Source organism: Mixophyes fleayi, chromosome 6 (assembly GCF_038048845.1).
Source record: "Mixophyes fleayi isolate aMixFle1 chromosome 6, aMixFle1.hap1, whole genome shotgun sequence".
NCBI classification, from domain to species: domain Eukaryota; kingdom Metazoa; phylum Chordata; class Amphibia; order Anura; family Limnodynastidae; genus Mixophyes; species Mixophyes fleayi.
This window is the reverse complement of record NC_134407.1, coordinates 117,550,935-117,566,601: the sequence shown is the minus strand read 5'-3', so window position 1 is coordinate 117,566,601 and position 15,667 is coordinate 117,550,935. Positions and strand designations below refer to the sequence as shown.

Sequence of the window (15,667 nt, the reverse complement as noted above, 5' to 3'; positions counted from 1 at the left end):
TATCGAGTGAAGCACTGCCACATAACAAAAATGGTATAATCCTTATTTTAGAGAGGATCCATGTCAGCTGCCAAAGAGCAAATCACATACCTCAACTTCACCCATTGTGACTATTCTTTGTAATATTTTGGTGTGGTACCCAGGGACCGATATGTGAATCTTTCATCCCCCACAACAGCATTTACCAAAACCAACCAGGCACCAAAGTCTGGTCCCTCACATGCCATCCATGCCCTAGCGATTACAACTTTAGATAAAGTGAGGAGGTTAAGGACATATCTGGTCTCCGACCACATCCCTTCATTTTTAACCATTTCTGTTGTTGGATTCTGGTGTATTATTGTAAAACTGTAGATTGATATTATTAAAATAAAATGCTTTACATTGAAATAAGATGTGTGAATTTACCCACTATTATAGTGGGAGAATGAAGTGGGCCTTTTTCCAGTAGCAGATTAAACTGCTGTTACTCAGCAATAATGGCACACAGACAATCACAAAGGAATCTTCATACGGTCACTGTGTAACACTGCTAAACCCTTTAATCCAGCAAACACCAAGGGCAGTGTAAGAAAAATACAGGGGTTAATTTTTACATGTAAATTTGCTTATCTTGGCCATAGTGCTACAAACTGCATGAAAAACCCCTATCCACAAATCCCAGTCATAAGAATTATGGGTAAAAGATCCCATACTCTTCTGTATTACATATTCACACCCAAAGCACTTGAACGCGTGTGCTGCAGCCTCCTTTCTCACTTGCTTTTTAAGAGTACATCCACATTGACTTTTTTTGTTGGACTTTATAAGAAGTGCTTTGATGCTTCAGATACATTACAGCCGTCCTCAATTCACTTGAGTGGAATGCTAAAACAAAAACTGATAAATGCCTATGGGCATTTTTCTTTCTGTTTGAATATGCAAGATGCAAGTGTGGAAAAGGACTACCTTATTTTCCAGTATACTGAATACACCATGAGGAGGAGAAAATTACTTTTTTTTTTCTTTAAGAAGAAAAAAATGTTTATATAGATAGATATCATGAAATGATCATCATGTACATTACCAATAGCCCAGATCATGTACTGCCAGGAGAAAAAAAACTACATTCCATGTAGGCAAATCAAGATGAAGTTGTCTGGTGTTGTTTCCTTTTAGAGCTTATTAATGAAACTACTTTTTATTTAAGTGGTGTTACTATTGCTAAAAGCAAAGAACCAACACCAAGTTTAATATTCACATTATCCAATGGTACTTCATCTTCACCATGTACTCATTGCCACAAACATAGATTTTTGATTTCCTTTAGTCCTCTTGCACAGCATCAGTCCAAAGTTACTCTACCAAGATGTCCTTTGCGGAAAGTACGGATGAAGTCATAAGCAGCGGCAGTGTAGTTTGGCACGGTGATATTCACATTCCCTTTAAAAGACACAAATGTAAAACCAAGGATGATGCATGTTAAAAAGGCAAATTACAATTTTTTAAATTGGACTAAAATGTTTCATTAACACTGTGTACACAGTCATGGGGGGAATTCAACTAGCTGCAATGTTCCTCAGAACATTGCGGCTGCGCATTTTTACCGTTACTACTACTTATTTTTCCTCGAACCTCAATGAAGATTTCTGTAAAAAACGCAAAGTTCTGAAGTGTGATGTGTATTAAACAGGATTCCTTATATCTTGGACTGTGGAAGTGAAATGAACCTGCCATTGGACTATTCTGTGCATTTAAAGAAAACTATGCTTTAAATAATGTAAAATAAAAACCCTACTAATAGAATATATAATACATCAAAATAATAATTGGGTTTTTGTCAAAATAAATAATTCTAAAAAGACTGGCACTGGTGGAAGCTTGTTTATCATATTATTAATTTAATAATGGTTCTTCTTTAATGTAGCAAGTGGCAATAAATCATGTTTATTATTTAACACTTTCAGTGCTAAGAACAAGTGGGACTCATCCTGTACATACACGTCTCGTACTACTTGTCCTTAGCTCACATCAGTTGAAAAGAAGCTAAAATTATACTTTCCATCACCCACTTGTATTTCCTGCCACTAAGGACTTATGGGAAAAGGGGGGGGGGGTGTCATCTTGCACTGACGCAATGACATCTGAAGGGCAGGGGATGGGGCAGTGCACTAAAAGGCCTCAGTTTCAAATGATGTTTCCCCTTATTGTTTGGTGATCACCAGACAATAAATACTAATACCCTACACTACAGAAAGCAATAAGAAGTTCAGAGATGGTGGGTTATAAAGATCAGATATCCCCCTCATCCTGGCTTCAATAAACTCAGGGGTACCCTTAGGTTTTCTACTCAGGTTATTCCTGTACAATTTTTGCATTTCACTGCAAACCAACAAAAAATGCATTATCATTTCAAGTGTAGATTTTATTCCGAAAACCTACGTGTAAAATCCTGCTTTTCGCTGATGGAAAGGTGGAATGATGAAAAAGCAATAGCCACAAAGTATTTTTTGGTAGGGTTTCGAAAAACAATACACACATTTGTTCAATTGCAATAATAAAACAAAATAAAAAACAACAACAAATTTTTGGCCATTTTGGAGACATTTTATTTTCCATGAGATAAACAAACTCAGCTCACGGGTGAGATAAGATTCCGCTGAGAGTTAAAGACAGCATTTGTCAATTCTGAGTTCAAGTTAACAGCATGAAGGTACAGGTTTCCATGTGCCCCTTCTACTTCTTTCTAGCCGTAATATCATATTTCATGCATTACAATGTGTGCATCAGTATTGTGTTATGCGCCTTTTTGTGGAATAGATTTAAGTTAATTTTATGAATGTTTGTGTTGGATTCAAGCACTTGTATTTTAAATGAAAGTTTCCAAATCCTGCATAAAAGTAATAATTCATGCATGTATTCTGTTGTGCCTAATATTCCATACACCACCCATTTCCGTTGAAATTCTGGGAAGTGAAACAACTGTACTTTCTCAGAGCTTGGTGATAGGGTAAGCTACGGCCATCAGATTCATCCATGGGGGCGTCTAAAGACAAGCTGAAACATCTCCATCAAGACCTCAAGCAGCCTTTCCTGGAGGAGATTAGATCATTACTCAGAAACTTAGGATACACATTATTCAAATAAGCACAAAAGCTTTCTGAATTGAAGGATAGGACTGATGCTGCAACAAGCGCCTCAATGCTCAAGAAAAGGATATAGGGGAATTAAAAGACCTCCAAGAAGATGCAGAGAATAGGAGCTGATGTAATTCTAATTAAAAAAGCAATCTCTGAAGCCATTGGTCGAGACAGCCTCCTTCCATATCTCCAAGCATTATACCTACAAACATGCAATAATTAAAAGGAACGGAGGACAAACTTCTGCTGTTCTGTCTGCCTTCACTCAGAGGTTGGCAGTCAATCAGATCTTGCATCTTGGACGCAATGCGATCACAGGACCGCACTTCCTCCTCTCATGGTGCTCAGAGGCTTGACTTCAGCTGCCTCCTGTACATTTTTACAACAGCAGGAGCAAGAGGTCACTGTCTGTTATAGTGTACCATGCCAGCCACCTGGTGCCTGTCTTGTTACAGATTCTGCTTCTTCTGTTAATTGACCTTTGTCGGTTACTGGACTTTTCTATTGATTGACTAACCCTAATGCCTATATATAAAATAAAGTGTTTGAAATATCCACCAGCGCATCACTATTTACTACAGCTAGATATAACTAGCTGCATATTGAATATAGCTAGATATTGATGCTTATATTCAGTTGTGGCCTTTCCTCCAACATTGAAAAATAGAATATTCACTCATGAAAATCTAATATATAAAAGAGAAAATTTGTCCTTCTGTCCTTCGGTCTGTCTTTCTATACAAATCCACATTTTTCAAGCGAAGATCATGAAATTTTGCATACGAGTGTATTAAAACATGACGGAGGCAACTAAAAAAATTTAAAATTGAAATTCATTACGGGGTGGGGGTGGCGAGGGGGGTAACACCTAAAAATCATCGAAAACGACCATAACTCTGGAATGTCTGGAACAATTTACACCAAACCTGGTACACATATGACTTACAGTCTGACAACAAATATTGTGGGGGCAAGACACCCCTAGCACTCCTAATGGTGGGGGTGGCGAGGGGGGTAACACCTAAAAATCATCGAAAACGACCATAACTCTGGAATGTCTGGAACAATGTCTTGGAAGAAGTTCCAAAAAAAGGGGAAATATATTTTTTCTGGATGCACCCGGAAGAACAGGTAAGACGTTTCTCATCAAGTTGTTACTTGCTAAAATTCGAGTACATTCCAAGATAGCTATTGCTGTGGCCTCTTCTGGAATTGCTGCAGCTTTGCTCCCTGGTGGAAGAACAGCACATTCAGCTTTCAAGTTACCGCTTAATCTGGCCCGAAGTGAAACTCCCGTCTGCAATATCACTAAACGAACAGAAAAAGCTCAGATTCTGCAGGAATGTCAGGTCATTGTATGGGATGAATGCACCATGTCACACAAAAATGCTTTACAGGCCCTCAATCAAACACTTCAATTTTTAAGAGGCAATGATTTACTAATGGGTGGAGTCACTGTTGTGTTGGCTAGAGATTTTCGACAAACATTGCCGGTCATTCCAAAAGGAACAATGGCGGATGAAATTAATGCATGCCTTAAATCATCACATCTTTGGAAGCATGTTCGCACTTTGCGACTAACCACAAATATGAGAGTTTCTCTGCATTGCAACACAATAGACGGTCAGTTTGCTGATCATTTGTTAAATATTGGAAATGGTTTAATGCCGCTTCATCAAGTAACTAAAATAATTGTGTAAACAACATCAACTTAAAGATTCAAGAAGAGTTGCCTGGAGAAGCCATATTTTACAAATCAATAGATACCGTTGTTGAACAAAATGAGGCTTTGCACTATCCTACTGAATTTTTAAACTCTTTAGAACCTCCCGGAATGCCACCGCATAACCTGGTACTGAAGATTGGATCACACAATATGCTTCTCAGAAATTTAAATCCTCCAAGACTTTGTAACGGTACAAGATTAGTAGTCCAAAAGCTCAATTTTCATGTCATTGAAGCAACTATTTTGACAGGCTGTGCAAAAGGTGACAATGCTTTCATTCCACGCATACCTCTCATTCCATCTGATATGCCATTTCAGTTTAAGCGTCTACAATTTCCAGTTCGTTTAGCTTTTGCCATGTCTATCAATAAGGCCCAAGGACAATCTTTACATGTAGCTGGAGTCAACTTGGAATCACCTTGCTTTTCTTATGGACAGTTTTACGTTGTGTGCTCAAGAGTTGGATCACCAAGAAATTTGTATGTATTTGCCCCAAATGAAGAAACGAGAAATATAGTTTATCAAGCTGTTTTGAAGTAATTGTTTATCGGTTCGTTCCATCATATACAGTTCGAATACAGTTTGACATTTTCACTTTTCACCTTCTACTGGTCCAATTTTAACATGATATTTACATGTATGTTTAATATTTAGATTGATTTTTGTAAATAAACATTCTTTAAATCCCGGGCAACGCCGGGTATTCTGCTAGTAAAAAATAAAACAAATAATAAAAAAAATATATATACATAGCGTGATACTGTCATACAATCAATTCAAATGTGCAGTAAAGATTCATAAGCTGTTCATTCCTCAAAAAAAAAGCTATAAAATACTTCTGATTTTACAACAGAAATATGTTTTTCATTTATAAATGTAGTTTCAAATGTGTGTTAATGTTGAAGCATCTTCAGCGTAAAATGAAATCGTTTTCTGATAGAGGAGCCCCCTTAGGTGTTTCACTTACAGGAAATATTGTTGAATAAAAACCTCAAAAGGTATCTTTCAAAATATTCTGTTAATGATACATTCATATGTGTTAGTATTGAGATATCTTCAACATATAATAGTTCTTTTCAAATAGAAGAGTCCCCTTAGGTATCTCACTTACAAGATATATTCTTGGATGGAAGCCTCAAAAAGGTATCTTCAGAAGAGTTAGAATATTAATGCTTTCATATTTTGGGAAAACAATATTTATCTCATGCCAATACCCAGCAGTAAATATAAAAAAATGTATTCAATCATCTCTTAAAATACTATTTAGTCCAAAATACTCCTACCAGACTTATGCATAAATGATCGCAGACAAAAAGATCTTTTAGAGGGTCCGGACGAACTGTAAAGATGTTAATAGCAGAAGATGAACATCAATGTGCCAACTTGATACACCTCCAATCAGATTGGAGGTGTATCCAATAGATAAACTAAACACCATTTCTCAGCTGGCCAATAAGGAAAATTTAATACACACTGACTGCTTGTTCTATATACAGCTATGACACATGCTTGAAAGTATAGTTTAGGAGGATACATCTGTATGTCAAATTTGAAAATGCACTTTTAGTTGCTAGGTGAAAAGTGGACCTGTTACCTAAACACATTGGAGGGATTAGTGTTGTAGCTTTAACTAGAGATGCTTTTCAGAAAACCGAGCCCACCCGAACATCGCCGATCCAAGTACCGAGCCAACTTCATGTGCCATTGGAACTGAAAAGGAGGCGAAACATTATCGTTGCGTTGTCAGATCTTGCGAGTATTGGATTCCATAAGTTCCACCCTCCACGGAGATCCGGCGCCATTTCACAGAGAGACACAGAAGGAGTAGCAGCGTTCCTGGCAGTCTCTAGTGCAGTTGGTCAGCGTCATAGCTAAAACAGAAAGAGGAGGGGTGGCTGTGTTCTTGACAGTCTCCAGTGACATTGTACTGTGCCATAGCTGATACAGAAACAGGACAGATGGTAGTGTTCCTGTCAGTCTCCAGTGGCATAGCTCATTGGCATCGAGATGGCAACCAGCTGCTGGCACCGGTCACGATGATAATAGTCCTTCTACGTGTACTAAAGTCTATGCAAAAGAGCATAATGGATTTAAGTATGGGAAAATGAAATCCGAAAATAATCTTTTACATTGGTAAAGAATAAGAATCACCTCTTTAATAAAGGGAAAATTTACTGTGGAAAAACACAAAATTGCCAACATGCCATTCTACCCAAAATATTAATAAGCATTCTAGCATCAGCTAGCTCCCTTCTCTCAGCTAGGTCCCATCACCTGCAATATACATGGTCATCACCCTCACCCTCATTAGTGTGTAGATCATCCTCACACAATATTAATTCATCCCCGCTGGAATCCACCATTACAGAAGTCTCTTTACTTTGTGTCACGAGCCGCGGCGGTAGGCACAGCCGCCACCGCTCGCTTATGGTGCCCTCTGATGTCCCGGCCATTACCTTGACGACCGGGACGTCATTTCCGCCGGGGTCCCGACCGCTGCCTTGGTCGGACGCTTCTCAGTGTAGTGCCGCGTCCCGGCAACAGGGGACAGTCGGGCGCGTGCGCAGAGGGTCTTAATAGCCTGGAGGGTATTAAGCTTTAATTTAATACTTAGCCGGGCCCTGGATATAATTGCAGAGCTAGGCTCTGATTGGTCCAACTATATATTTAAGGCAGTGAGGTCTGCAGCCTCACTGCCGGTTATAGTTTCTGTTTCCAGTCTGCTGACCTGCTCTGCTCATTGCTCCTGCCCTTTGAATATTCTGTTGGATTGCCCGTGTATGACCCCTTGCCTGGATTTGGACCCTGCCTGTGTTTCTTGTGACCCCGACCTCTGGCGTGTTTACCGACCTTCCTGTTTGCTCGTGACCCTTGACCTTCGCTTGTCTATTGGATTCTTTGTCTGCTGCCAGCCCTCGACCCTTGCCTGGACTTCGCCCCACTTTCCTGGGTTCTCCCCAGACGGTACGCACTTCACGACCCTTGGTCAGTCTGCGGCCCAGTCTGTCCTCACCACTAGGGGCTCCAGTGAACACCTGACTGGCAGAGTAGATTCCAGGTTGTGCTGTACCGGCTAGAGGGGTTCCTAACATTATAACCGGCCCAAACAGACGTTCTGGAGACGAAGTTGGGATGGAAGAAAGCGGAACCAAATCGTCTCCTTTCCAAGCCCTAGCGGGTCATGTTGAGACCCTGTACCAAATGGTCCGGGGATTGTCCCAGCGGTTGTCCTCTCAAGAGGACGACTCCCGGACTACACTGCCCATTTCCGGTTCTGTTGATGAACCAAAGTTAAATTTGCCTGACCGGTTCTCCGGAAATAGAGCCCTGTTCCGGAATTTTAAAGAAAGCTGCAAACACTATTTTCGGCTGAAACCTCGGTCTTCTGGTTCAGAACAGCAGAGAGTTGGAATTGTCATCTCCCTCCTGCAGGGTGATCCCCAGTCCTGGGCTTTCACCCTACCGCAGTCGAGTCCTATCATGCAATCATTGGAAGCTTTTTTCAACGCATTAGGTCTCCTCTACGATTATCCAGATCGAGTTGCCTCTGCTGAGGCTAATCTACGGGCCTTAAAGCAAGGCCGGCGTCCGGCAGAAGAATACTGCGCTGAATCCCGCAGATGGTCGCCTGACAGAGAATGGAATGACCCAGCATCACGCTGCCAGTTTCGCCTAGGACTGTCAGAGGAGATAAAGGATTCACTTGTGCAGTATCCTTCCCCCTCCTCGTTGGAGAGACTTATGCAGCTCGCTATTAAAATTGACAGGAGAATCAAGGAGAGGAGGACAGGGACAGAGTCATCTTTTTCGTCTGCATTTATTCCAGCTTCCACGGATGTTAAGAAGCCTACGCATTCAGGGGCGTTTTGCCTCCCTCCTGAGGAAAGAGACAAGAGACGGTCACAAGGGCTATGTCTTTATTGTGGTAATAAAGGCCACTTCTCCTGCTCTTGTCCATACAAACCTGAAAAAGGAGCATGTCTAAGGAAAGGTCCACTTAGGCTTCCAAATTGTTTCCCAAAAGAATGCTGTCCTGAACCCCGCACAAGTCACTTTTGGTGCCAGTTCTGTGGCCCTGTCGGCCTTCATTGATAGTGGAGCTGCAGAAAACTTCCTTGACATCGGGTTTGCCCATTCTGCTGGGATTCCTATGGTGAAGCTTCATTCTGCAGTTACAGTTTATGGCCTAGATGGCAGTCCTTTGCCTGGAGGTAAAATTGTTTGGGAGACTTCATCACTACAACTGAACATAGGAGCTCTCCATTCTGAGGCCATAACCCTCTTCCTTATCGACTGTCCGTCAGTCGCGCTGATCCTGGGCCATCCGTGGCTTTCCCGTCATAACCCTGTCGTGGATTGGGCGAAAGGAGAAATTGTCCAGTGGACACAGTCTTGCTTGACTCTGCCTCTGCGTGTGATTCAGTCTACTCTGGACCAACTTCCCTCACAATATCATGAGTACTGGGATGTGTTCTCCAAAAAGGCTGCTGACACTTTACCACCTCATCGAGACTTTGACTGTGCTATCGAGCTTGTTCCTGGTTCCAAATTGCCCAAGGGACACTTGTACTCTCTCTCTGGTCCAGAGACCAAATCCATACAGGAATATATTGATGAGAATTTGGAGAAAGGCTTTATCAGGCCATCTAAATCTCCAGTGTGTGCTGGATGCTTTTTGTATCCAAAAAAGACGGAGGACTAAGACCCTGTATTGACTACAGAGGATTAAATCTTATCACAGTCAAGAACACCTATCCCCTTCCTCTCATCTCCGTATTATTCGATCAATTAAGAGGTGCTACAGTCTTCACCAAAATCGATCTTCGTGGTGCATATAACCTCATCCGTATCAGAGAAGGAGATGAATGGAAGACGGCATTCAATATGCATTCTGGCCACTACGAGTATCTAGTCATGCCGTTTGGTCTTCGTGACGCGCCTGCGGTGCTCCAAGATCTGATTTATGAGGTGCTACGGGAGTTCCTTGATCATTTCGTGGTCATCTATTTGGACAATATCCTAATATATTCTAGATCATTGTCTGTACATTGGAGTCATGTTAGACAAGTTCTAAAGAAATTGCGAGAACACCACCTCTACGCTAAATTAGAAAAATGTGAGTTTGAGGTGCAGAAGGTATCTTTCCTGAGTTATGTGATCTCTTCTGAGGGATTCTCCATGGATCCAACCAAGGTCTAACCGAATAATCTAAAGGCGGTACAGAGGTTCCTGGGCTTTGCCAATTATTATAGGAGATTCATTTGCGGCTTTGCTAATATTGTGGCTCCTATTGTCACCCTGACTCGCAAAGGAATGGATCCAACTAACTGGTCTCCCCAGGCAGTAACCACATTTGAGACCCTAAAGAAAGCGTTTGTATCCGCTCAGGTCCTTAGACACCCAGATCCTGAAGTACCGTTTGTTCTTGAAGTTGATGCCCCCGACGTCGGTGCTGGTGCCATCTTATCTCAAAAGGATCCCCATACTCGCCGCCTACACCCATGTGCCTACTTTTCCCGTCAGTTCTCCTCAGCAGAAGCCAACTATGATGTGGGTAACCGGGAACTATTGGCAATCAAATGGGCCTTTGAGTAGTGGCGACATTGGCTAGAAGGCGCTACACATCTGATCTCTGTTATAACTGATCACAAGAATTTACAATACATACAGTCGGCCAAATGCCTGAACCCCAGACAGGCCCGTTGGTCATTATTCTTCACCCGTTTTAACTTTGTGATCACCTACCGTCCAGGTTCTAAAAATGTCAGAGCAGATGCTCTGTCCAGAAGCTTCTTGGCACACCATGTTCCAGTTACTAGTCCTGAGCCTATCGTTCCCTCTTCCATGATCCATGCTGGGCTAACCCAAGACCTGAGCAGCACGTTGCAAAGGTTTCAGAAATTAGCTCCTGACAATACTCCGGAGGGATATTTATTCGTTCCAGTTCATTTAAGGAAGGCGGTGCTTGCAGAAGCACATGATAGTAAGATTGCTGAACATACTGGAATACAGAAGACTTTGGAGATCCTCTCCCATACTGTCTGGTGGCCATCTTCGTCTGCTGATGTCAAGAGTTATGTCCTCTCTTGTAAGGGTTGTGCCAGGAGTAAGGTCCCCAGGAGTCGTCCTGTAGGCCAGTTGCTTCCATTGCCCATTCCTGCAAAACCCTGGACACACTTGTTTATGGACTTTATAGTCGACCTGCCACTCTCTGCAGGACACAACACCATCTGGGTGGTAGTTGACCGCTTCAGCAAGATGTCACACTTCATACCACTACCCAGGCTCCCTGGTGCTCGAGATCTGGCCATTCTGTTCATCCAGCATATATTCCGGCTCCATGGACTCCCTACTGACATCGTTTCCGATTGTGGTTCACAATTCGTAGCACAATTCTGGAAATCTTTTTGAACCTCTTCTTGGGATCAAGATTAGCCTCTCGTCTGCATACCACCCTCAGTCAAATGGGCAAACTGAAAGGGTTAACCAGTCCTTAGAACAATTCTTACGATGTTACACTTCGGAATTTCATGATAACTGGTCCTCCTTGTTACCCTAGGCAGAATTTGCTTAGAATAATTCATGTCACTCGTCTACCAAAACCTCCTAATTCCTTGTACTCGCTCAAGTCCGCTGGTATTCCGGAGATTCACTCCACCGCCAGGGATCTCAAAGTCATCTGGAAAAAAGTGCAGTCATCATTGAGACAAGCCTCATTTTTTGCAAAAATTTTTTCGGACCGCCACCGTACCACCTGCTCCCTCAAAGTGGGCCAGAAAGTGTGGCTGTCTACCCGCAATATTAGGCTCGGACAGCCTTGCAAAAAACTGGGGCCTAAATTAATCGGTCCTTTCCTCATTATCCTAATTATCAAGAAGATTAATTCAGTAGCCTTCAGATTGAAAATCCCTGGTTCCTTGAGGATCCCCAACACATTCCATTGCTCTCTGCTTAAGCCTGTGTTATACCCGAATCAGTTCCAGTCTTTGAGTTCTCCTGTACGGAACACGAACAAATACATCATTCATAAGATTCTCGAATCTAAGAGTGCAGGGGCAGGTGCACTTCCTAGTTCAATGGAAGAATCGAAGTTTGGAAGAGCGGTCTTGGGTTCCGCGAAGACAGCTCCATGCCACTAAACATCTTAAAGAATTCTTCAAGAAATTCCCTAAGAAACCTGGGTGTCGTGGTTCCTTAACCCCTCCTCAAGGAAGGGTACTGTCACGAGGGACGGCGGTACTCACAGCCGCTGCGGCTCGCTTCTGGTGCCCACCTTGAAGACCGGGACGTCATTTCCGCTGGGGGTCCCGACCGTTGACAAGGCAACGGTCGGACGCTTCTCAGTGTAGCGCCGCGTCCCGGCAACAGGGGACAGCCGGGCACGTGCGCAGAGGGTCTTAATAGCCTGGAGGGTATTAAGCTTTAATTTATTACTTAGCCGGGCCCTGGGTATAATTGCAGAGCTAGGCTCTGATTGGTCCAACTATGTATTTAAGGCAGTGAGGTCTGCAGCCTCACTGCTGGTTATAGCTTCTGTTTTCAGTCTGCTGACCTGCTCTGCTCCTTGCTCCTGCCCTTTGAATATTCTGTTGGATTGCCCGTGTATGACCCCTTGCCTGGATTTGGACCTTGCCTGTGTTTCTTGTGACCCCGACCTCTGCCGTGTTTACCGACCTTCCTGTTTGCTCGTGACCCTTGACCTTCGCTTGTCTATTGGATTCGTTATCTGCTGCCGGCCCTCGACCCTTGCCTGGACTTCGCCCCGCTTTCCTGGGTTCTCTCTCCCCAGACGTTACGCACTTCACGACCCTCTGTCAGTCTGCGGCCCAGTCTGTCCCCACCACTAGGGGCTCCAGTGAACACCTGACTGGCAGAGTAGATTCCGGGTTGTGCTGTACCGGCTAGAGGGGTTCCTAACACTTTGATGTATTTGCCCGTAAAGGCCTTCCTCGTGAAACTTGTAGTTCATTTTACGGCAGAGCTGTCAAAATGTTGTGCTAACTCATCTGCATCACCACTTGGTCTCTTGGGGAAGCTTAGTTTTTCCTAGCAGCAGTTGCTTGAGAAACTGAACCAGGAGAAATCGCCATGTCGTACACCACTTGATATGTCAACATGCTGACCAGGAGATCATTGCATCTCGAGCTCTGGGTCACTTGGAAAGAAAGAGAAGACATAGCTTTTAAACCTAGGATTAAGCACAGTCGCAAACATGTAGTGATCCGATTTCAAGTTGTTTAACTCTTGGCTCCTGGCAAAGCGAATCTTAGCAACTTGGATGCAGGACTAACTCTGATCACTAGTGACGATATTTATGATGACGGTGTTAGGGGTGTAGATTACAGGTGCTGGGATCTAGCTGATTGTTATTTTTTTAGCATAAAGTTTCAGATTTTCCTAAGAGCTCGTCATGAACTCGCTTCAAATGGCGTAATATGGATGAAGTTCCAAGATGTTTAAGGTCCCTCTCTACTCTCTAACTCTACTGCCTGTGGCTTTAACATTCTACAAATGGCTAGACAACTGTTGACAGGATTTGGGAAAAATTATTCCACACATAAAAGGTGGATTATTTGGCCTTATGCCCAGGCACGACAATGGCCTTCTTCTTATCATCGGCAAGAACTGCTTTCACTGTTGCATGACTTGCCACTGTAGAGTTCATTAACAGCACTGTTAGCTTAGCTGCCTTAAGCCCATTGGTAGCTTGTTTTGTAGGGGCCCAAAAAAACTGGCACTCCTTGCCGCTGAAGTGCTTGGTTTGCTAAGTATGTATGTCCTTTTCAAGATCCAACATAAGGGTGGGTGGGAGGGCCCAAGGACAATTCCATCTTGCACCTCTTTCTTTTCTGCCACTTCTGTGTGGCAATGTTTCCTAGATGTGCTGTGACTTGTCATGTGTCATGGCCCTGCCGCTTAGTGTCCAGCCAGTTTGCTGCAGTCTTTGCCCGAAAATTTATGAAACTATTATTGTGACCTGCGAGGTATTCAAAATTGACTGGAAATTAGTGTTATTGAGGTTAATAATAATGTAGGAACAAAAAAAATCCAAATTATCTCATTTTAGTATATTTGAGCAATTTTTAAAGAAAATACAGATCCAAAACCAAAACACGCGAGGGTGGTTTTGCCAAAACCAAAACACGAAAGTAATACAGATCCAAAGCCAAAACATGGGAGTCAGTGAACATCTCTAACTTTAACCAGTATGCAGCTAATCTATTTTCTATGAACCAATGACATCCCTAAGGCACCACGAGAATAATATTCACGAGTCATGTGTTAATTATGAATATTAGTTCAGCCCACAAAATGGGTGCTTCCATTATGATAGGCTCTATTTAACGCTCAATTAGTGCCTCTCAGTGGGTCCTTGCTGTGCTCTGCCTTAGTCTAATAGGATTGAAATTAACCTTTTCTTGGGGAATTCTTTTCTTTGGAGGAAATGCGTATTTGATGTGTGAGGGTTATACGAAGATGTAATTAGACTTGTTGTCAGATGTCCACTGTGTCCAAATTAAGATGCAGGATATCACAGCAAGGTTTTAAGATATCACAGATAAGTGTAAATATTGCTAGCTTTGCAAAGCATGTAAATCTATGTTTTGGTAAACAGGTTACATCCTGATTCTAAAAATATCCTCTAAGGCTGTGTCGAAAAATAGTATTAAAAAAGGGAGCCCTTGTAAACTGAAATGTATCATTCTAATGTTCCATCTGACCCGACCACTGATACTTTTAATCACTAGAACTGTCCTTTCTCAGGACACCTGAGCGAAATAAAACATCACTCTTTGCTTCAAGACCCTGCTTGACAACTTCTTCAATATTGCTGTAATCCAGTGACCTATAAATTAGACCTTAAATCTAATCCGTTCTCCGGCTGTTTCTGAAATTTGGACCCATCTCTCAAGTGTGAAACAAAAAATTTAAACAGCATAATTCGGAGTTATACCGGACATCAGGCTATGAGAAGTGTCTAATCTCTGCTTCCTCTCTTTCATCAACAGGTAATTACTACTACAGCCTTATTGCAAACAGTCTGATCTGAATTAAGAAAATGCAGTTTTATTTCTAATGGTAATTACTACTACAGCCTTATTGCAAGATGTCCTTTCACTGTTTGTTTGTTTGTTTAAACATTTTACTGCTAAGGTTTGTTGGGGGGGGGGTTTTTGAGGGCTTGATTGAAGTACTCTGATCACATGTGTCTGTTAAGCAGATATATTCATAGTAGAATGGCTGCAAAGCCACTGATGGCTGCTTAGTTAGTGTGTATAGATACAAGTGTATAGATACAAGTGTGAAACAAAAAATTTAAACAGCATAATTCGGAGTTATACCGAAGTTACACTGGAGGAAACAGGAGAAGAACATTCTGCCTATTAACACAGCTTCACAAGGACAACAGTCAGTATTCACCTGAAATTCAATATTCTACCTCTGATGTTTTCAACTCACCCTGGCTACAAGCTACATGCAACATGAGGACTGTTTTGGACTCTGATCTCATTTTCCTCTCATCTCATGAAAGTTTGTTCTATTTGTCAGTTTGTTTTCAATGCAAAATCTACTCTGTTTAATCAGACTGCTGTACTACTTGCTCAACCACTCCCTACCCATGCTACAGTTATTTCAGTCCCCTATCTCACCACTGTACTTCAATTCTATTTAAGCTTTGTCTCCCTTTACAAGTAGGAAGAAATTATACTGTCTTTCAACCAATCTCCTCTCTCATGAGTCTGCAAAATCTCAGCTACTCAATTACCTGCTCTTTATTACTCTCCATTCAACACTTCCACCCACTCCCCCACATCATTAC

The 15,667-nt window shown here is 42.2% G+C and overlaps 1 protein-coding gene across 1 annotated transcript in view; it reads right to left on the bottom strand.

Annotated features, from left to right (window-relative positions):
• Window positions 1-299: 299 nt before the first annotated feature.
• The window catches only part of MTG1 (mitochondrial ribosome associated GTPase 1), a 56,337-nt gene continuing 40,969 nt past the window's right edge, over window positions 300-15,667 (bottom strand). The window contains exon 11 of the mRNA XM_075217181.1: window positions 300-1,422. Within this exon, the coding sequence (XP_075073282.1) occupies window positions 1,325-1,422 (98 nt within the window). The 3' untranslated portion in view covers window positions 300-1,324. The remainder of the gene's footprint in view (window positions 1,423-15,667) is intronic.